At 46.9% G+C, this 23,277-nt stretch overlaps 1 protein-coding gene across 8 annotated transcripts in view; it reads right to left on the bottom strand.

Annotated features, from left to right (window-relative positions):
* The window catches only part of ATE1 (arginyltransferase 1), a 781,290-nt gene that overhangs the window by 348,746 nt on the left and 409,267 nt on the right, over window positions 1-23,277 (bottom strand). For all 8 annotated transcript variants that reach the window (XM_069611961.1, XM_069611962.1, XM_069611960.1 and 5 more), the window contains one exon: window positions 6,883-7,064. In XM_069611961.1, coding sequence (XP_069468062.1) covers window positions 6,883-7,064 — 182 coding nt within the window. The remainder of the gene's footprint in view (window positions 1-6,882; window positions 7,065-23,277) is intronic.

Here is a 23,277-nt window from a genome sequence, read left to right on the forward strand (position 1 = left end):
TGCGAACAAGCTCTCACTGCAGCCGCCTTTGCAATTGAAAAAAGTGCCACCATATTGATGGGATGCTCAGTGACACGGTTTGTTGAACACTCCGTTTGCAATTCTCGAACGATCCAAATCCATACTGACCATACAAAGGGCCACTGCGTATGAAATACTGACAAGTTCCAACATCCACATAGTGTGCTGCAAGATAGTAAATCCGGCCACATTCATTACTGAGCAATGTATGGTAGAAGACATGCAAACCCACAATTGTGCCACATGAGGGGGAGGGTGACTACATTCCCAAAGCAAATGAAAACGCCCTAGAAGAAGGTGAAGTGTACTTTGCGGACGGGTCAGCATCTATTTGCCCAGACACAGGAGAAAAGCATGTGGGTGCAGCAGTGGTAATATTGGAGGAATAGGAGTATGAGATCATTGTGCAGAAAAGATTACCTATGCACTATTCAGCACAAGCTGCAGAACTTGTAGCTCTCATTAAAGCGTTGCACGCAGTGAAGGGATGCGCATTAATGAGTCATTCAGACTCAGCATACATAACCACAACGGTACATGCCAGGTTGTCCAGGTGGAGGAGGAGGGGATTCAGAAGGGCAGACGGGTCCCCAGAACAGTATACAGAACTTTTAAATGAGCTAATAGAAGCACTAGCAGAACCATCAGTTGCGGCTTTGGTTGAAATGCCAAGCCCATACCAACCACAGTGACGTAATAGCATTAGGCAATGCGGCAGCGGACACTGCTGCAAAACACGCAGCCTATTTTCAAAAGCCTCAAGTAGCAGAGTGCTGAAAGGTAATGCCCAAGAGGAAAAGGAAGAGGGATAAAACTCACTGCCCATAACCCAGATAATTGACCTGCAAAAAAAAGAGAGGATGTACACAGTCACCCACTGATCTCCTTTGGCGCCAAGAATGTATAGGGAAGGTAGTGATACCTGTAGATTTACTGCCACTAGCATTTCAGCAATTGCATTTCCCAGCACACAGCAAAACAACACATAGCTGCAGACATAAAGATTGGCCTATTTCAAAATTACAGGAGCATTTAACAAAATTGACAGCTGAGTGTGTAACGTGTCAAACTTCCAATTCTGCAATGACACGCAGAACCTTGCGAGGAAAGCTTCCCCGTCCCATCAGACCTTTCCGTGAACTGCATATAGACTACGCAGACATGGGAGAAAGGTGCATTGGAGCACAATACTGAATTGTGGTGGTCTGTCCCTTTTCGCGTTGGGTGGAAACAGGACCTTGTGCCCACCCAGACGCAAAATGTGGGGCCATATTTTTGGTGAGAGAAGTGTTTCCACTTTGGGGCATTGGTGATGTCATACGCTCCGACAACAGAACTCACTTCGTCAATTACCTGTTTAAAGAAGTAACTTCCCTGGTAGGAATTAAACACAAGTTATGTTAAATTTACCACCCGCAAGCAAAGGGAGGTTGAGAAAATCAACGGCCTCCTTAAAAGTAGATTGGCAAAGTCATGCCACACCCTCAAAAAGAATTGGGTGTATTGTTTACCCCTAGCATTATTTCAATTACGAACAAAACCTAGCAAAGACCACCACTTGTCACCGCACAAAATAGTAAAAGGAAGGCGCATGCAGATGCCATTGTCCCTTATAAGGAGAGCATCAGATGCTCAGAGAACGGCCACAGTTCTGGTTGAGGGATTCAAAGACTATCTAACACAGCTCACACGGGCAGTTAGGATTATAGCTAAGCAAATTGTCCCACCCTTTACACAGGAAAGCGAAACTGATACAACCACTGCAGCAACAGACTATCCTGTGACACAGTTAATGCCCGGGAAGTGGGTGTACATGCAAAGTTTTTTGCGGAGATGGAACGCTCCAAGATTTCATGGCCCTTATGAAGTAATTTACTGTACCCCTTCTTTAGTAAAAGTTAAGGGCCTGAAATATTGGATACACCTCTCTGATGTTACAAAAGCACATGACAGTGTAGTCCCGGAGGGGGGGGGGCAGCCAAATGAATGAGAGGCAGCTGTACCATGATGGGTCTAAGTGAAGGAGGCAAACATTAATAAAAGCAGCAATCTACAAATGTGCAAATATGTAGTGAGTGAATTAATGAAAAGAACAAAATTGAAACGTTGTTTGAATATCCATTCTCTCTCTTTACGTCTTTCACAGGATCTCACCCACCTCTACCCATCGCTCTACCACTCAATGTAAGAAGAAAAGTATGTTTTGCCTAATTAATAGTGCACTTAACCCCTTGTATTTCATTCTATAGGTACAAACATGGCAGATACGAGGGCCCTCAAAGACGCCGCCACAAATGTAGATAGCAATAGGGGAACATTTTTGCTCTACTAGCGCTTACTCTTACAATTGTGGCCTTTATTTTATGGCCATAGTGTTTGACTATTTTATTGTGTTTAGGACTGTATTGGTCAATTTCTTTTATTTTAGATGGCATACAAGGGGTAAGGGGGCAAAACTGGTAAAAGAAGGGATCCACGTAGTATGGGATGGGTTAAAATTGATTTGGGCCCACATTGTCTCCTCAAACTTAACCTCCCTGCACAAAGATCATACAGTGAAAGCCCCATTGTTTATGCATGAAGCAATTAATTATGATGAGAATGTGCCAAACGCTTACAATAAAGATAATTCCATCTCTGATGTATTAATGTCGTCATATGTACACACACAAACAACCACAGAACCTACCTCCAATGACGATTACACGCACTTTATGTCCCAGAATCTCACCCCACACATACATCGCACCACACAGTCTTGGCCACATTATTATGTGCAAAATGAAAATGTTTTTTTCTGGCATCTTTCCCATTCGTTATCAAAAAGTTACAAAGTTATATAAAGGTCTAGGGCGGAGTGTCAGAAGGAAAAGAGGAACAGAACGGAAACAATATGATGCTCATCGTGGTTTTGGTTTGGATGCTGTAGAAGACCCACGCCATCCAGATCAGCCAAACAAGTGGTACTCTGGCATGAGCGCCATGAGTAAATAAGCAAATAATCCGAGTTGCTATGTGTGTTCCCCCGATAACCCACGCATCAGGAACACACAAAGTTCTGATACCCCAGGAAACCCCCATATTGGATGCCCAGTGTCTTATTCATCTATCACTGTGCAGAATTCGAAGTACCTTCCAGGCACACATCGTAGCACTACAACTGATCCAAAACGAGAGATGAGTGCTGTGCGTGAAGGAGCTGTTTTTTGTCATAAAAAGGACAATGTTCGCGGAAAACAAATGACAATAAGAAACAGTGATGTGTAAAGCGGAAGAACTGCGAGGCCTGTCAGAAGAAAAGTTCCAATGGGTCAAGAAAACAATGATAATGAGGTGTTATTTATATAGCGCCTTAATCCAAAGCACTTTACAGAGCACATATTTACATACAATATCACCCAACCATAATTGGTTCTCTTTATCGACCTCGGAAGGATGAAAGGCTGAGTTGGCCTTGCTGGGATTCAAACCTGCGACCTATAGATCACGCTCAGATCGCAGCAGTGAGCACTCAACCCGCTGAGCTCAAGTTTGGTCTTAGCACATTTCTATGCTAACGCAGGTAAACAGCTCTTGAAAAGCCAATCAAGATCCAACGTGAAGTGCAATATGAACGTTGTTTCCAATGAGAAGGGAAGGTGCCCATGGGGGCAAACAAACATTGCAACAAAACACTTATCCACCTCGACATGAAGAAGGGTACAGCTGCGTTAATGGAAAATTACTGAGTATGCGGCAAACAGGCGTACCTGCACCTCCAACCATCATGGTGAGGTACTTGTGCCCTGGCCACGCTGCATTTGTCCCTGATGATGATTCCGGAAAGTCATGTCCCGGGGAGAGGATGCCTGCCAGGAGGCTTCCAGCACCCCACTCAACAACCGATGAACCCCCACATATGATGTGGTGTTGGAGGATAAGCTGCAGGACAGGGTGTCACGCAAAAGAAGGGCATCGAACTATCTCTCTAAAGACTCTTCTGAACTTTTGTCACAGACACCTGACCAGTTTAAACTCTTCAATTTAGCAGAGAATGTTTTTGCATCACTCATACCAAGCATCCAGGTACAAGCAAACGTCAAGTGGTTGCAGATCGTGTGCTGGGAGCTGATCCAGCTAGCCAACAAGACTGAAGAAGGGTTCAACGTCATCAAGGTGGAACTCAAGAGCCCTGCGGCTGATGACCATGCAGAACAGATATGTGCTAGACCTTCTCACAGCTACGGAAGGCAGTGTTTGCTGAAAAATCGGGGGTGCATGTTGCACATTTGTGCTTTCTGCAGATGCCGACAACAGAACGCTATCACACGTGATAACTGCAGTACACAACCTCGGAGAAAGAATGAAGAAAGAAGGAGGTGTGCAGTCAAGCGATTGGTTGGACACGATCTTTGATTGGGTACCATCCTGGCTCGGTTCTGCTATGAAGTTACTGGTGTCCATCATAGTATTTTTGCTACCGATTTGTTGTGTGCGCCAGGTAGGGGTTTGATGCTGTGCAAAAACCATGCCTAGTAGTGCAATGAGGATGGTGACAATGGGCAGCCCAACAAAGGTGCCTCATGATGTAAAAGATATGCAGGTACAAACAGGGGACAACCAGGAGCCCAAGTACCGCAAGACAGCAGTGTACACCACAGGTGACAGTAGATAATTTGTGGCACACAACCATTAAAGAGCCCCACGAACTAGAATGGTATAACGAGGTGTGGGTGGATCCCTCTGGGAACGCTGGGTGCATCTACATGACCTGTACCCCTGATGAATATGCAAGGAGGGGTGAAAGCCTGAGATCAGTGTGCGGGGCATGGATGCCAATAAAGGGAACACCAGCTTGGGATGAAGCGGCAATGGAAGCAGAGGAACGTAGGCGTACTAACAACCAAGGTTATTCGTTACTTTAGGAGTAACGAAAGGGGCAATGTAAGGAAGGAAGGGTCTGTATGCCCCCCCTATACATTCTGCATGAAATAGGTCTATCTGCTCATCCCATTGTGGGGAGGTGTCCCCCTTTGTCCTTCACTGACGACAGTGGCAAGAAGCAATGGGATGACACACTAAGACTCCATTTTTGTACTAGACCGCACAATGATCTTTAAAGGGCCTCCTCGCCCCTCACCCAGCCAGCTCCAACAGCCCCCACCACCTCCTCGCCTGTCTGCGCTGCGCCTGTCCAGTTCTCATGGAAGCTCAAGCGCAAATTGTTGCAAATAAGAAAATTGTATTCTTTCTCTTACTCTGAGCTCACTGCCCTGTGAGAGACCGGGGCAGATAAATGACTTGAGTATTCATCCGTCTCCACAAACCTGCTCCTGCTCCTTGGCCCCCACCTTTAGGAATTATTGCCTGCGCAACCTTTTGCCCCTCAGCTCTCCTTTCATTTAGCAGTTGGTGAGACCCTTCCTCACTGACCACCCTACATTGCCCCCCATTTAACTAATCCTGTGTGATTCCACTTGGACTAACCTCCATCAATCTATTTGTTTGAATCATGAGGCACCCGGAGTGAATAAATCTCTGATTGAAACCCTTAGATAAGCCACCTGGCAAAAAAGGACGACCGCGCCCCTGCTCCACAAAGGCCCAGGTTAAGAATGTGTTTGCTCATGATTTACAGGCAACCCTGCATTCTGGTATAGGTTTTAGGTGTTATATTAGTTATATTAGTTATAGCAGATTATTGTGTAGTTTAGATTATTTAGAATGACCACACATTGCGGATCCAGCCTGACCTCCACCCCACTCAGATGAGCCCAGCTGACCCATGTGCTGTGAGAAGCAACACCTCTGCACCAACCAATCAAGTTGCACCAACCCCCTGAGCACTATACAGTGTTGCTACAATGCTCCAATGGACTCGTACTATTCATCCATTATATATTTTGTCACGATGACCCGATGTGTGTATAAAAATATGTTTTTTTCTGCATTGTTGGAAGAGCCCTCTCAGAGCAGCAAAGTCCTCTGCATGCATCGTTTTACTTTATAAACTTTTACTTAACTTGCATTCCCTCTACTGGTCTCATTCCCTACTGGGGTGTGTGCTTTTATTCTGAGTTTGGGTTTGTATTTTGGGGAATGACCAGCATCACATGTAATGTACCAACATACTGCACTGCGTGAGAGGAGTGTCTTATTGTTGAGGGGGTGTGCACAAGTAGTCGAGGCTGACACCAGGTGTGTGGCAGCAGGATGCTCCACAGCTGTGTTTGATGTAGTTACTAGTTGCCTTAAGTCACGCAAATGATTTGCTGCAGCCCTCAGCACATGGCCTGGTGTTGGCAGAGGGTCATTTGCAAACAGGGGTCGGGTTGCAATTTTGTGGTTGAATTCTTTAAAAAACATCCAGTGAAAGGGTCATTAAACGACGAAAGTTGTAAATACATCCAGATGCAAAGTCAAAATCACCAACAGCTGATGCACTTTTGACTGGAGCTCCAGGGAAAGCAGCACATGTGGAGGTGTGTCGAGGTTCTTGGATACCATAAATTGGTATTTACAAGTGTACTGAACTCTGTATAAGTACCTCTGGTTCACGGCTGCATGAAAGGGTGCTTCTCTCTGTATAAATACCTCTAAGACACAGAGCTAAAAGGGGAAGCATCATGTCTGTGTGCAAATGCTTGCGGGACACAGAACTTTACCGCAAGCTGCACTAATGCATACAAAGGCCTCTGGTGAAAAACTGTGTGGAACATGTTTTCTGGGTCACAGTGGTACCCTACACTATGTATCACATATCTCAATGACCATTGGAATAGCCACCCATTCACAATGAAAAGATGGCCAGTCTGATGGAGCGGACTGTAGAGCAGAGGGTTACAGCATGTATCTGTAGCGCAGACATATTGCTTATCTTACCGCAGTGCAGAGTAAACTCCAAGAGACAGGAAAGCGTAATCGGGGTCATAGTACAAGTAGACGGAGGACACACAGTTGGGCAGAATGTCGAGAACACCCACAGCAATGATCTTCCCATCCAGCCAGTACTGTTGGTGAAAGGAGCCGTAGCCACAGTCCGGTCCGTCAGGTCGTGTCTCTGCCTGCATGGGGTGCAAAACAACTCCATCAGAGAAGCAGTGGAGTCCCAAAGTGCTGGCATTACAATGCAAGACAAAACAGTGGAATACTCGCAGGAGGAGAGGGGAGAGCAACCATCACTATAGAGGACATGGTCTGGAAGAAAGAATCTGGACCACAGCCCTGTGAAGGCCTTCCTCTCCCGTAGCCCAGTGCCTCACTTCCCTCATGCAACGGCTAGCCACAGGTTACCCGCAAAATTTAGCGATGGCCAATGCCATACTGTGAGCTAAGCAAGTGCCCCAAATAACTTCTTTAAGTCAGTGTTTGCTCACATGCAGGAGGGATGCAGAAGAGACACGAAGATTATTTCCAAGGTAAAATGAAAGCAGCAAACGATTCAAGGTCAAAATCCCATGCCTTCACAAACCAGTGTTCAATACCAAGGCCCGAATGAACAAGAGTTAACAAACAAACAGATTATGCATTCTCAATTCATTTGGGGCAGAGCAAATTATTAATGAAATAAAGAGTAAAATGATATTGCACAAATGAAGAGCAGGACTTTAGTGTTCATTCAAAGTTCAGACAAGCGTACTTTGTGGCCCACCAACCTCCAGTTACTCTCTATATGCCCCCCTCCATTCCCTTAAAAGTATAAAGCAAAGGTCGGAGGTTTCTGTGTGGTCCCCATCTGTAGTGTTGTAGGAAAATGACCTGTTTCCGGTTGGTGATTTTTGCAGCTGTTTTCACCTGGTTGGACACTTCATGCTGTGGACTGTGGCAACCCAGAAGAAGGACTCGAACCATAGGTTTTATTTAACTGGAAAAGAAAACTACTTTCTAGCCCCATTTCTAAAAGGGAGTTACCTTGCTACCAAAACTATAACTAAGGTGCTCATCAATAGTCAAAACCAAGAAATAGTCCTTGGTCCAAACCCATCCGCTGAACTGGCCCTGCCACCAGAGTGCCCTACACTCATTCACTCTGATCTTCCTCTGGCTTCTTGGAGACACCCCTCTGTCTAGGTTCAATAAGTGTCTGTAGAAAACACAATTCTTGGTTATTTTTAACAAGTTATGGCAGTCTCATAAAGTCCCGTAAAGAAAGTTTAAAGTCATTGACAAACCAAAATGTCTCAATTTAGTTAAGTGAAGGGATATGTCCCTGATCCCTCTACACAACTCGCAGTGACATTTCCCCACTTTCTTCACATCTTGGGCTCTACTTGTATTTGTTCTTCACTGTGTCTATTGGGCCTCTCTAGCCCCTGTGGGTCCCGGTGTATCCGGGTCCCTCTAATCCTCATAGGGGGTTATGGCAACTCTTCGTTCCTCTGCTTTCGTTCTTTCCTTTCTCTGTCTCCCTCTGCCTTGGAACGAAGATACCTTCTGTTACATTAGGTTTGTTGCAGTGAGTCGCCGTTTCTGGAAAAACAGTGGCATTCCCCACAGCTTGCAGGTTTTCCAGTCTGGATACAAGTGGGTTTTCCCTTGCACTTGTTTTGGCATCCACCCGCTCTTGGGCGCTCTCGTTGAGAGCAGGATTAGTTTGTCCCTTTATCCCTATTTTCGGCGGCGGTCTGCAGGCACTGGGCTCACTGCATCCTCCATGTGGTCAGGCCTCCAGGTAAAGCTGGCCTTGAGCTGCCTTCCTTCTCTGACTCTGCACCCTCCCGTGTCTGGTTGTCGGCGTCTCGCCTCCGTGTCGGCCTCTGCCTGCGCCACAGCTGGCTCCGCTCATCAGTGACATGCTCACGTCGGAGGCTCACCTTTGCGTACTGCTTCTCCTCCCCCATTCAATAGTGATCGTGCCTTTATTCTTGCACCGTGACCAAAAAGGGGCGTGGTGTTTATGTTCAGCTGTCCAACCCACAGAATGACCAGCATTGCCTTGAGCCAAGCACCCAAAGCCACTTTCTGTATTACCTTGGTCCAACAGTTGAGTATACTATCAGTTTCTTGAATTCCCAGGAATGCTGATGATGCTTAAGTTATAAGGAGCTCCACATGGGAATGGGAGTTATTGTCCCCCTTGAGGCGAGTCACTCTCAGTGAGGCCCCGCTATCCCAAAACCGTAGGTAGGATTTTGCTTAGCGGTTCACCTCGCTAGCCTCAAAGGGCAGGGCTCCCCAGGGAAAAAGGGACAAAACCTTCGGATTGATTTGAGACCTAAATGGAGCGGTTTGGCTTTCACATTAATCAGGAAAGGGGGTGCTCATGTAGCAGCCAAGGGGTGGTGGATTATGTAAATAATGCCTTTATTAAATATAGCAGGTAATCAAGTATGGCAACGTTTCTTTGGAGCTGTAGATTAAGCGAGCACATGGCTGTCTGTTTAAGCTACTGCTGTGCATGGCTGGTTCTTCTTGCGAGGGAGTATGTCAATGGTGTGGCTTTGAGAGCCACTAGAATCTTCATGGCCAATAAAATCCAATTGATCAAAGGAACTTCTGGCAGGTGGAAGCCTGCTTCCTGTAATTGGGGAAACCACCAGTTATGCTGAATCCTCTTTCCTAGAGGAGCTTTGGTGGGAAGGCATAGACCAGGTGACTCCATAGCGGACTCCAACCTTGACCCACAGGGAAGCGAGGAAGATTGATTGAAAGTGAAGGACTCCACCGGTCACTATTTCCTGCTATACAACTATATATCTTAGCCCAATGTCTTTGAAACTAGGGAACAGGTCAGCAACATCTGGGTCTACACATTGGTTGGGCCACAATTCCCATCAGCCTTTGCCAGCATAATCAAATAGGAGGGGCGAGTGGCATTGTAGTCCAAATCATCTACAGAGCCAGAGCTTGCAGACCCCTGATCTAGGGAAAAAGATATCCTTCACCATAGAGTTTGAGGAGAACTGGATGTCAGACTAGATGTTAAGCTTTTGTTCTGGGAGAGCCGACGCAGAAATCCAGGTTTATTCCAGAGATGCTAGTCTTGCCAGTTTGACCAAAAGAACTGACCAGTGCACACTAATTGAAGTATCAAGATATGGATGGGCAGTTCCTTCCACAACAACCTCCACAGAATAGTTGGTCATCTGGGGATGAGCATGTTCTGCTACTGCCCGATGCCCCTCCCTCCCACACCCCGGCAACAAGCAAAAGAGGTCAGTGTGGTGAGGAGGAAGAGGTTTTCATCGTCCACGAGAGGAGGCCACCTCTCAATCTTCATGGAACTGTGCCTCCCTCCTCCTTCAAGATGGCGTACTCTTGCAGAGAGGTAATTCCACTGAGGTACAAAGTGTTGGTGTACTTTGGTTTAATGGAGAGTAGCACACACCTGGCAAGCTTCAGTGCTCCCGACCCTTTGTACCCATCAGTGACAGTCAGCTGACGGAGTCCTCTTCCTGAGAGCGTTCTACATGAGGAGTCCAAAGATAACAGCCAGTCGACCCTGCTCCAACGATTCGCATCATAAGTGCATCCGAATTTGGCCCGACACTTGTGTTTACACCAAATCTCCCAATTTCATATTCAGACTTCCACTTCGCATAATATTTGCTTCTGAATGTTTTACTTAGCATTATTAGAGGACAAATCCGCTTGCTGTGGGTTTGTAGCCATTTTGTACCAGAGTGCTTTTTTAAAATTCTTTAGAGAATAGTAGGTCTGGAAAATGCCTATAGTTTTTCTAATTGTGTTAAAGTGCGCTGTACCTCTTGAATTGAATTCCAGGAGTGTGTTGGCCTCTTCCCAAGGGGAAGCCATCCCTTTTGAGACTAGGGGAAGTGAGCCAGCTGCACCCAACTCCCACTGGGGGATAGCGAAAGCGGCTCCCACTGGAGGACGGGGGACAGGAAACACCCAGAGAGGGACATACATCACCATCTCTTCCTCCCAACCTTTGAGACCTTCATTGGCTACGTGGGAGCTGAGATGTTTTTTTAAAATTAAATTTAAAGTGCAATTGGTTAGATAAAACCGTGTACACTATATTGAATAACAATTCAGTGATAATAAACACTGTAATAAAAAAGCATAAGTACAATAAAACACAATTGAGTGTATTAAAACAGTAAAATACAGTAAACTAACATATTACCTTTCATCGTATATAACGGGGTGCACCGGGAATTGATTTAGCCATTAGAAATTGCTCTCTTCCATATGTAAAAGGCGGCACCAATGTAAACCATAGTTAACGCCATGTACCTGGTCGACCAAAACAGGTCAAATGGAATCATTCTTGAATCACTCACCAATTTTCCATAGCCCTTGTGGTACCATTCTTGTAGCTTCTCACACCCTGCGAGTATATGTCTGATTGATTCCATCTCCCTGCAACAGTGCCTACACAAACTTTCCTCCTTGGGTATACCAGACCAGGCACCCGTGTACTCCTTACAAGGAAGTATATTAAACCTGAGGAGGGCAATAAATCTCATCAAATTTCAATTTCCGGTCTTTAGCAAATAGCTTTGGGGTATCGCAGGATGTATCCCTTGAAGCGCGTAGACCTCATATTGTCTTTTTGGCAAGGCAAGACAGGTTATTACACATATCCCATTCAAGGGCTTTCTTTTTAAGATATTTGTACATAGTATTGGTGTCCCTTAGGTTTGTGGGAAGCTTCATGTTTATTTCTTTAAGGAAGGGGAGTGTTCTATCTTTCATGTTGGTCATGTATGTATTCAGTGCATCTCTCCTGTACATGTCTTTGCCAATAAGGCTCATTAAGCCCTCTCCATCCCCTTCTCCTAATATAATCTTTACGTAGAGCTTACAGCACCGTATTTTCCATAACGTTTTTAAAGACGTCAACCCCAATTCACATCTTATAGCTTCAATCTGAGTCGATCTTGGTAGGCCCAACAATGGCCTCCACAATGTCTTCTCAAGTTTCCCTAGGTTTTCCATATCTTTACCCCCGACAGACTCTAGTACATATAAAGCTCCTGCGATGACACAGCTCTTTTAGACTTCTAAATAGCCTTCTATAGAATACCCACCTTTACTTGCCATATATTTTTTCATGACATTCCATTTCTTAAGCACTTTAGACTACCATCTCATAATAGAAGCTACTGGGAGTTGTATGCATAATGGGTATCCCCAGATAGGAGTATACCTACCAACTCAAAAGTTTCTGCAATAATCTTCCATTGATAGGTCTTTCTATCTTGTTTCCTTTTAGAACCCCCAAAGACCATCACCTTGGTTTTTTGTATATTAATGCTTACATTATTTTCATTGGAATACTGATAACACATCAAGCATCCTCTGCAACCCCGCAGCTGAGATGCATAATAATTCTAAACCACATTCTGTAACGGCTGGTTTGGTTTCTGAGCCCTCCTATCCTCAGACCTCTTCCGACACAGCACAGATGCGGATGCCCCAGCCCCTTGGATGAGAGGCAGCTAGAGAACCAATCTGAAGCGGCGTGGAGGAGAGCCTGTGGAGCTAAAGTGCCCTGGAAGGCCCACGGGGGGTGTGGTCAAGCGTGGCGTTGCAGCCGGCAGTCTACGCTGCAGGCAGGAAACAGACTGAACAAATAGCTGGAAGGATCCGGCTTGGAGAAGCAGAAGGGAACAAGAATCCACAGAACGCAGAGAGACCAGAGAGAAGGGAAGCCACAGCCACAAGGCAGCACAAAGCAAGTGGGAGAGACGAGTCAACAGCGACTGATACACTACCCAGTTGACCAGTCACGCAAGTGGCCCTGCGTCGGACAGAACCACCAACGCTCCCGAGGAGCACCGCACAGCAGAAGAAGGCATGCAGTGGCTCCAGAGAATTGGGAAGTGTGCAGTGAAGCAAGTAAGAGGAAGTAGGACCCCAGGGTAGGATAAGCACAGAGAACCCCCAAGGTGAGAACAGCAAAATGAAACACCAGAGAGGGCGGAGGGTGGGGATTCACAGAGAAGGCCCAAGCTGGGGAGAACACACAGAAACCCCAGAGTGAAGAGAGCGCAGAGAGACCCTGTAACAGCGAGAAATCCAGGAAGACCCAGAATAGGGCAAGAGAGTGAGACAATGCAAGCCCCAGAGCGGGAAGCACCAAGTTGGGGAGAAACCAGAGAAGCCCCAGAGTGCCACGGTTTTATAACAAGGCACACTCCAGCCAGGGACTCCTTCCCCAACAATGAAGGAGGCTGACAAAAACGCTTTTGATCTTTAATAAACCACAGATTCGTTTTGAGTTAGGCCTCCAACCCGTCTCGCACCCACCTTCCCGAACACAATGGACTAGGATCCAGGCCAGGGTGTATCAATAAGATATTTATTAATTTATAAGAAAGGGAAATATAGTCCCAATACAATTTTACCACAGCCACCAATGTTGTGGCAACACAAATTCAATGATTCCTACAGAATAATTGGTTCAAAGTCCTAACAGTTCACATGGATATTTAATGACAAAACATGAAAAACTGTTTTAAAGCAATTGATCGCGCTAAGATTTAGCACTTTCCCAGCAACACTCACTCCCAAACATCAGCTAACTTAATTCCCTTTGACTGGAAAGCAGTGGCAAGGAGTAAGGATAAAGAGAAAAGTCAGATTTGGAATAAAGCCCACCAACCCAAGATGCATGAGATGCCCCCTCCTCCATTTGGGGTGGGAGGGGTTGGGGGAGGTCTGCCCCCTTTACATTACAAAATTCCCCCAGAGGTTTAGGGTGCCCCTCAGCTCCCCCCCCCCAAAGTGAGTGCAGCCTACCATTTTCAATGTTTTTCTTTGTTTACCAAACTTCCCTTGGCGCAGATGGGCACATTAGTGTTCCAATCAGCCCCCAGGGGGCCCAAACCCTACTGCCCCATCCATTGGGGGGCCTGTCTGACTTTTGGGGTGGCCCTCTCCCCCCCACCCCAAATGGAGTGTGGGGGTGCACCTCACACAGCCCTCCCTAGGGGCAGATTTCTGCCCGAAGGAAGGGGCAAATGTATTTTCACTGGGGGTGAGGTTCAGTAGACCACCAGCGATGGCTAGCAAGGGGGGGTGGCGTAATTGGAAAGTATTAGTGAAGATTTGTTTTTGCTGTGGTAAAAAATGTTTTTTGTTTTGTTTACAGCTTTTTCTACGCGGGCAGCGGCAATGTTATGCGAGTACTGTTTATTATTCTACGGTTAGGGCCCATTGTCAGTGGGGTGGGTGAGACTGGGGCTGGATTGTTGGTGGTGTGGGTGGGAATGGGCCATCGGGGGAGATATTTTGGTGGGCTAGGACACAATTATAGGGGCAGGCCACAAATTGCCCCCATGCCAGCAGAACATTGGTGTTTCCCTGGGAGCGGAGGTCTCCCATGTGGGTTGACTGTCTGCAAGCCCAGGCTGCAACTCTGGCTGTGCTACGTTACAGATGTCACCTCCGGGGAGGAATGGGGAGCCTGCCAGGGCTCCCTGGGGCTGCCACTGTGCTCAGGGGACGGTACACCCACATGGTAAAGGGATGTCCAAGGCCGGGGACATCACCTCCAAACATTTTAGGCTTTCCCCATTACACCCAGGTAGGTGCACCCACACATGTGAGATACTGTTTTCGTCGGGACACCTGTGGTAACGTCGGAAGGTACGACATTTGTCGTCTTTGTGTGGTTTTCATAACGGGTCGACCCATTTGCTGCTGCCCTTTGTCACACAACCCTTTCATTTCCCAAATGTGACCTACATTTACTCGCTGCTTTAGGCACCATACACTTTTGTAACCTGCACAAGTCACCTACCCTTCAAAAGGTCTACCTGTGCTCTTTACAAAATTCTATGCTTGCCCTTCCTCACCGCATTCGTTTTCCTTATTTACACATGCTAAGTACGTCTGTTTTGGCCATAAGCATAAAACTCCTGTGTACCATGGCTCAGTTTTTTGGCTTGTGGTATTGCTTGTTTTGTGAAACATTACAAAAAATGTGGGATTTCCTAACTGCAAGAGTGGGGGAATGTAGCAGAGCACTGTTTTTCTCAAAATTCACAGAAGCCATTGCATTACCAGGACAACCATGTCCACCCCATACCTTTTTTTTCTGTCTTTTTGCCGCTTTTTCCCCCAAACTAAGGCATTTTTCCCTAAAAACCTGTCCTATTGGAAAAAAAGGCCAAAATCGCATACCTCTCACAAAACGGTTGATAACCATATCAAAAACAAAAGCTGTGTCAGGTTAAGACAAGGCCGTTTTTTCAGATAGTGTGCCTCCTTGTCCATTTCCTCATTCTGACCACCCAGACTCTACAAAGTCAGAAAAGGAGAGTGCAAAAGGATATCCACCACAACTCTCTGTACCCAGCTCCTCAGTAACATGCACAAGCGCTCAGAGTTTGACGGAGGCTTGGGTACAGTTACACAGGTTAGTAGACTCCCCTCCCTCGACCATACATTATTTTTTGGTATGAACACTTCAAAAGGACTGCAGTAGCGGTGGTCATCTCTGTCCAGATAACAATGAATGTGTCTCATCATTTTGTTCCTGTAAGAGTGCTCTGAAGTAATGATTGCTTCGTGGCGCTTCCCACAGTCCTCAAACAGCGCCTTGTCTCAAAGTCATCTTCGTAAACGTTAGACCCCACGCCACGACCAAGCCACAGCCTGGCACAAAGCAACATCATTCACTGTAGTTTTCTCTTGGGTGATTGTTCCATAGTCTAAGCCCCATGTGTCAATAAAGGACTCCACTTCCCCCACCCAAAGACCCACAACCAAAGCCCGGTCCCCTGTTCAGCTCATATTCTGAAAACACGCTCTTAATGTGTCAGAAGAACAAGCCAGTGACTTCACTCACCACGTGTGCTAACAATCACAGCAGACCAGCTGCCTCATTGGCGCATCCACACCAGATACTGTACCAGAATGCAGGGCTGTGTGGCACTTCTACTACTGTAGAAGTGAAACGGTCACAGCAGGCAATTGAACCCGATTGATAGCGTGAGAAGTCGGCCTTTCACTGAGCAACCAACAGCAGAGGGGGGGGGGGGGTGAAGCAGCTCTCACTGCACTGAGTTACTGCAGCAATGCACAGGAACTGACCGAACAGTAGCCCAACCAGAGTGTCCCAGAGCCGATTGATAAAGAGCAGCAAAACCCAGGCACAGAGAGAACTGTGGCTCAGCCACAGTGGCTCGGAGTGAACTGATATACCGCAGCACTACCTAGCTATAGAGCAAACCCGGTCATAACATCAGTGACCCAGCGCAGGACTGACAAACAGCAGCAAAGCAGAGGTAGAGAAAGAACCGGAGCCACAGTGGCTAAGAGCTAAACACCCAGGTAAAGAGCCAAGCCCACAGCTGAACTAAAAAACCACAATACCCAGCTAGAACAGTGGTTCAGCCGGTGAGTACAGGCACCGAAATTCAGACACAGGGCAAATGTCACCTGTGCCAAGGGCGGCAGTGCTTAAACTCAGGCCAAAACTACTGACCAGCAAAGGAGTATGAACAAAGGAGGATGAACAAAGCAGAACTGAAGCAATTTCCAGCCACAGGCAGAACCATGGCTCCGCCAGGGAGTGCCAGGACCAGCGGAGAAGCAACATTCAGGCACATCTGTAAGTGCAGCTACACAAGGGCGGCCCAGGCCCAAGTCTGAAGCAACTTTTAGGCACAGACAGAGCCATGACTCCATCAGGGAAGCCCAGCACCGGTCAAGGACAGCGACTGCTTCAGGGGGTAATGGTTTATGTTAAGACGTAACCAGAACAGCAAGATTGTGAACATCTGCAGCATTCAATGCCACTTTGGAATGCCCTTCTTTCCGGTTGGCAGCTCTACGGCACTACATGTGCGATTCTGCTAGTACTCGCCTCGCCTGTGGTACAGGCGATGGGAGTACTTGGTTGGCAAGCCCACCACTGCTTGTTTCGGTATTCCGGTCCTTGGGCCGGTCCCGCCGGTCCCGCTCCCTAAGGGTGCATTCTGGGGAACAGAGTTTCCAGGTATAAGACTGTACAATGATTTAAGTTACTGCGCCCCTGTGAAGTGCGTGCTTGCAGGATCACTGCATCCACCCTCTGGTTAGCATATCGGGTTGGCCACTCCTCTATGGCTCGATCACCCCCACATAAAGGGTGGTGAGCACCCCGATGCATCACATTAGTTTGGGGCAGCACCGATTTGCTTAAGTGTATAATCCTCCATTTTCTGACAACCAGATGTCAGTACCGTCCTATGAAATGAAGTTCTGGTTTCTATTTTAAACCGTGTGGAACCCTTCCTATGTTACTATGTTACATGTTTATGACCTCAGTATGTGATTGCAGTGTATTAGCAAAGTGATTGAGGTACATGTGCCTCGTCAAGCCCTGGCAGGTAGAGACGCTGTATTGACTGCTGTATTGTAGCACATTAGGGATCTTGTCATTCAATTCCCTTGTTATTGTCCTACACTAAAGATTTCCTGGACCATGGTGTGTCTCTTGTTTACATGATAGCACTGTATTAACCGTCTTGTGTAAAATAAACAGGGGGTACAAAAATAGAGAATTTCTCTTGCAATAAATAGTTACTTCTGTCAGCACACCACACAATTGGAATTATCCAATTTGACCAAAAATAAATTACTGTATGGCCTAGTTGACTGATTTTAGGCTGTACGAAATGATCGTACAACCGAAAATATGTACAACTAGGCCATACGGTTCCATTATATCGAATATGGGGGACGGGGGTGTCCCCTGCTCTTCTTGCTCGCTATAATGTGAATGGTGGTTGCGGAGGTGTCCCCTGCTTCCGGGACATTGGAAGCAGGAGACTTTTCAAAAGTAAAACGGAGAAAGGGACCCTGCGGCGTCAGTTATGACCCACGCTGCAGGGACAGAACTGATGCTGCAGGGGTTTAAGAGAAGCGCTGGCGGATGGCAATAAGTTAAGTAGGAGAGGGAGGATGGATATAGGGCTGCTGGCGGGCCAGGGATTTGGCTTTTTTGGCCAAAGGTCAAATAGATGTGACTATGGTCAATTCCGCTGCAAATGTATTGACCTCGGTCAAACAACCCATATCAGCTGAACCTCCTCATCCTTACTGAAACATGGCTCAATGAGAGTTCAGGCCCAGCATTATCGCTGGCCATTCCATCTGGGTACTCCATCTTCAGGAAAGACCGCACCTCTCAGAGAGATGGAGGCGTTGCCCTAATCGCCAGGGAAACTCTTGCCATCAGAGTAGTTGAAGGACTGCTTGACAACAATAGCGACTACCTCCCACTAAAAATTAATGTCTTCCCTAGCTGCACCATAACCATGCACATTGTTTATAGACCCCCAGGCCCATGTTTCACCTTCCATGACACCCTGATCCCTGCACTGTCCAACAACATCAAAAAGACCTCACAGGTCATACTTCTGGGAGATTTCAACCTAGGGCTCAACGACCCCAAGGACTCCCCTGCCAAATCCCTCAAGAAGGTGCTGTCCAACCTCGGCTTCACATAATCTATATCTGACCCCACCCATCTCAAAGGGCACACCCTCGACTGGATCAGTCACCACAACTGCTCCCTTCTCATCACCGCCAACACACCCATCCCTTGGTCCGACCACCACTACATCCAACACAACCTAGGAACCAAGAAAGTGGCCCTCTCACCCCCCTCCCCGCCCTCACCGTGCCCGGCCACTTACGCAAGGAGCTCACGCCTACTCACAGTCGAGAACCTAGCACCTTACCTTCTCCACCCCGCCTTGCAGGTCCCGTCCTCCAACAACCCTGAAACCTTAGCTAACACCTTCAAGGAGGTCATCACGTCAGCCGTGGACGCCATCGCTCCACTGACCCTTAAAACAGCTAAAAAAAAACAACATGCTAATTCATGGTTCACCAAAGAATTCCTGGACCAACGTGCGCAAAAGAGGATTGCCCTCTCCACATGGAAAGCCAACCCCTCTGAAGCCACCAAACAAAAGTTCAAAGCCTTTTCCAAATCCTATAAAACAAACATTACCATAGCCAAAGCTGCCTCCTTCAACGCTAGGATCTACGACGCCAAGTCGGGGTCTAAGGAGCTATTCACCATCTTTAGCGAATTGGAAAAAACATCTGCTTCCCCCGCACCTCCATCAATCATCAAAGACGACAAGTGGTGTAATAGCATTCAATCTGCCATGCTAGAGAAGCTTAACACTCTCCAAACCAAAATTTGCAGCCACCAAAAAGCCCTATCCAACCTTATAGCTAACTCGCACGCTGAACCACCCAGCAAGACCACCTCCTCCCCACTATTTGACTTCAAAGATATCACTGAGCTAGAGGTCATCGCCCTGCTCAACTCCATCAAACCTTCCAACTATAAGGGTGATGCCTGCCTAACCAGCCTAACCAGCCTCATCAAAGACTCGGCACCCACCCTAGCCCCCTTCCTCACAGCATTTATTAACTCCTCCTTCCAGTCAGGCCATGTTCCGTCTGGACTCAAGGAAGCTCCTCATAAAACCCTTGTTCGACCCAACAGTCCCTGGGAACTACAGGCCCATCACCACTGTACCATTCCAGCTCAAAATCTTGGACAAAGCAGCATACCTGCAAGTCCAAAAATTCCTGGAAGATAACAGTCTCCTCGGCCTGCGGCAATCTGGGTTCCGCCCACGTCACGGCACGGCACTGAGACGGCCCTCCTTGACCTAAAGAACCAAATGGACGATCTCAGAGACAAAGGCAAACCTGCTCTCCTATTGCTCCTGGATCTCTCCACTGCCTTTGACCTGGTGGACCACAACACCCTGTGCCACCATCTAGCCACCCAAGCCAACTTCTCCACCAAAGCCTGTCAATGGATCACCTCCTTTCTCCAAGAAAGGGCCATGAAAGTCTTTTCTGACTCAGCATCCGCCTCTCCTATCCTCCTCACTTGCGGTGTTCCTCAGGGATCCTTTATCACGCCCACGCTTTACAACCTCTTCACGAGGCCCCTGTTCAGCATCCTTGATTCCCTTGGCATACCAACTACGCAGATGACACACAAGTCCTTATCCCACTCACAGGCGACTACCTAGCAGACACCAAAACCCTCACCACCATCTACTCTACCATCCAATCTTGGATGGCAGAGAACTGGCTCTGCCTCAACAGTGAAAAAACTGAACTCCTCCTCATAGGGTCACCCTTCACACTGGGCAACCTCGGAGATCAGTACGCCTCTTTCACCATTGATAACATTCCCATCAAGGTCTCCAACCACGTGAAGACGCTCAGAGTCTACTTGGACTCCAACCTGTCCATGGACAGACAGGTAAATGCTATCGCCGCCTCCTCAGCGTACTACTCTGAAGTCCTTAACGCCGCTAGGCCTTCCTGTCCCGCCATAACTGCCTCACCATTGCCAGGGCAATTATCGGGTCAAGGCTAGATTACTGCAATGCCCTTCTCGTTGGGACCTCCAACAAAAATATTGCCAAATTGCAGCTAGCCCAAAACAACGCTTTGAGGGCAGCCACAGGTACCGCTAGAAGAGACCATATCTCCGAAATCAGAAGGCAGGCACACTGGCTCCCAATCAAAGAGAGAATTGTCTTCAAAACCCTCGCCATCACCCACAAATGCCTTCATGAACTCGCCCCTCCATACCTTACAAACAGAATTAAACACACGGCCCACAAGACCCTTAAGATCGTGCTATGCCAACACGATTGTCATGCCCATAACGCGAAAGGTGCGCGCTGGTGGCTCCAGTTTCCCCACCCAAGTGGCCACGCACTGGAACGCACTGCCACCTCACCTTAGACTGACTGAGTCAAACCTAGCCTTCCGCAAGGCTATCAAAACCAGGCTCTTTGTTTAAATTGCCTCTCCCCTCACTGTGAATCTGTATAAGTCCTTTCCTGTACCTTTGCTTGCCACTGTGCAACTATGAGACCTCTGATCACCCGTTTGTAACTCAAGTCCTTTCATCTTCTGTAACAGCGCCTCGATGCATTATGGCTGCAAGCGCGCTTGACAAATGCAAATAAAAAAAATAAAATCCACGCAATCTAGGGGTTGTGTACGCAGTATGAAATATTAAAAATAACTTTGCGGTTACATGAGCTCCCCTACGGTAGATGTGTTAATGGCCTAGCTTTCAGAAGAGACACCAGACACTCTGATTTCTAGCCCTGAAAGCCAGCGACAGAGGAAGATCATTGTCCAGCCACAGGTTTGGATAATATTCTGTAACAAAAAAAAAACGAATGCTACTAAAAAGTTTAATCAAAGTATAAAATAAATATATTCAGAGAGAACTAGTGGTCAGTAAGCAGAACACAAAGATGGCATCCAAGAAATTAGGCATTCTCCAACATGGGGTCTGGCATGGATTCCCATGCTGCATGAGCATGTGAAGAAATGCCAGACCCATGCTGGATAACAACAGTTACAGGTAAGTAACGTGTTCCTTATTAGCCTAGGTCAGTGGATGATTGGTAGCCTCATGTACAGTTACTGGTACCTGGGGCCTTCAGTGGGATGCTGGTTGTTTGTGGTCAGGTTTTTTGGAGCACGAGGTTGGATATGGATAACAAAGGAACTGCACTCAGGCACATACAGTTTGGAAGGAAAATCGCAGAGAGTTTGTCGTCGTAGAATGCAAGCCAACTAAGGTCACAGCCTTTAGTCCCTCCCTTAGGCTAACATATAGATCCAGGCAGTAGGGGTCACCTGGTTATATTTACTGCCATTTCATGGTCACTGTGGGGGTGGTGGGGGGGGGGCAGGCAAGCCTGGGTAAGGGAGGTGTGCGCCCACTTGGGGTTTGACGTAAAGGTGCAGGGATCACCCCTAACCTGGGAACTATTTACAAATGGCTATTTCCTTTCAAATGAAAACAATGTAAAGATTTCTCATTCTCATGAGATTCTTGGAGCAAAGTATCACAATGAGGAAAGCCAATCAAACCAATTTAGACCACAAGGCACGTGAGAACTTATCACTATGGAGAAAGCCAATCAAACCAATTTAGACCACAAGGCATGTGAGAACTTATCACTATGGAGAAAGCCAATCAAACCAATTTAGACCACAAGGCATGTGAGAACTTATCACTATGGAGAAAGCCAATCAAACCAATTTAGACCACAAGGCATGTGAGAACTTATCACTATGGAGAAAGCCAATCAACCTAATTTAGACCACAAGGCATGTGAGAACTTATCACTATGGAGAAAGCCAATCAAACCAATTTAGACCACAAGGCATGTGAGAACTTATCACTATGGAGAAAGCCAATCAACCTAATTTAGACCACAAGGCATGTGAGAACTTATCACTATGAGGAAAGCCAATCAAACCAATTTAGACCACAAGGCATGTGAGAACTTATCACTATGGAGAAAGCCAATCAAACCAATTTAGACCACAAGGCATGTGAGAACTTATCACTATGGAGAAAGCCAATCAACCTAATTTAGACCACAAGGCATGTGAGAACTTATCACTATGGAGAAAGCCAATCAACCTAATTTAGACCACAAGGCATGTGAGAACTTATCACAATGAGGAAAGCCAATCAAACCAATTTAGACCACAAGGCATGTGAGAACTTATCACTATGGAGAAAGCCAATCAACCTAATTTAGAGCACAACGGATGTGAGAAGGTATCACTATGTAGAAAGCTAATCAAACCAATTTAGAGCACAACGGATGTGAGAAGGTATCACTATGGAGAAAGCCAATCAACCTAATTTAGAGCACAACGGATGTGAGAAGGTATCACTATGTAGGTGGGCTCACATCCTGCATTGTTTTGTGTCTGTTAGTTTAAAAATCGAATCTAAGTGTGCTTACATCCCACATTACTTTGCGGCACGTTCTCTTAACATCCACTTGGTCACCTGTGAGTTAATGTCAGAACTGTGCACTGCAGCACCCCCTCCCTCTTCATCTCCGTCTCTTGCATCTTTCCTCTTCCTCTGAGATGGCGCACTCCATCTCTCCAACCTACTTCAACTGCTACACTATCACCTATCCACCATCCCTCCCAAAATCAGGATGGAAAAACCAAAAAAAAAAAAAAAAAGACATCCTTGCTGCAAACCCTGGCCTCCCAATTGCAGACACCCATATCAGTGTTCCTCCAGAGAAATCTTAAAGGACATCCTTTTCTGTGTCCCACACCCACACCTATGGACTTCTCATCTGTACTCTCTCCCCTTACTCTTCCACTACCATTATTGGCAGCACCAAGTGGGTAGTCCTTTTGGCAGGCTTCTCATCTCGCTGCTGCATTAATGTCTACTTCACTGGCACAATCCTGGTACAGAGCCTTCAGGTCAAACTCCTTTGCTTTGACCGGATTTTGCCATCTCTCAACTACCTTCCTGCCTTCCTT

The sequence above is a fragment of the Ambystoma mexicanum genome, chromosome 8 (assembly GCF_040938575.1).
Source record: "Ambystoma mexicanum isolate Mex_15411 chromosome 8, UKY_AmexF1_1, whole genome shotgun sequence".
Classification (NCBI taxonomy): Eukaryota; Metazoa; Chordata; class Amphibia; order Caudata; family Ambystomatidae; genus Ambystoma; species Ambystoma mexicanum.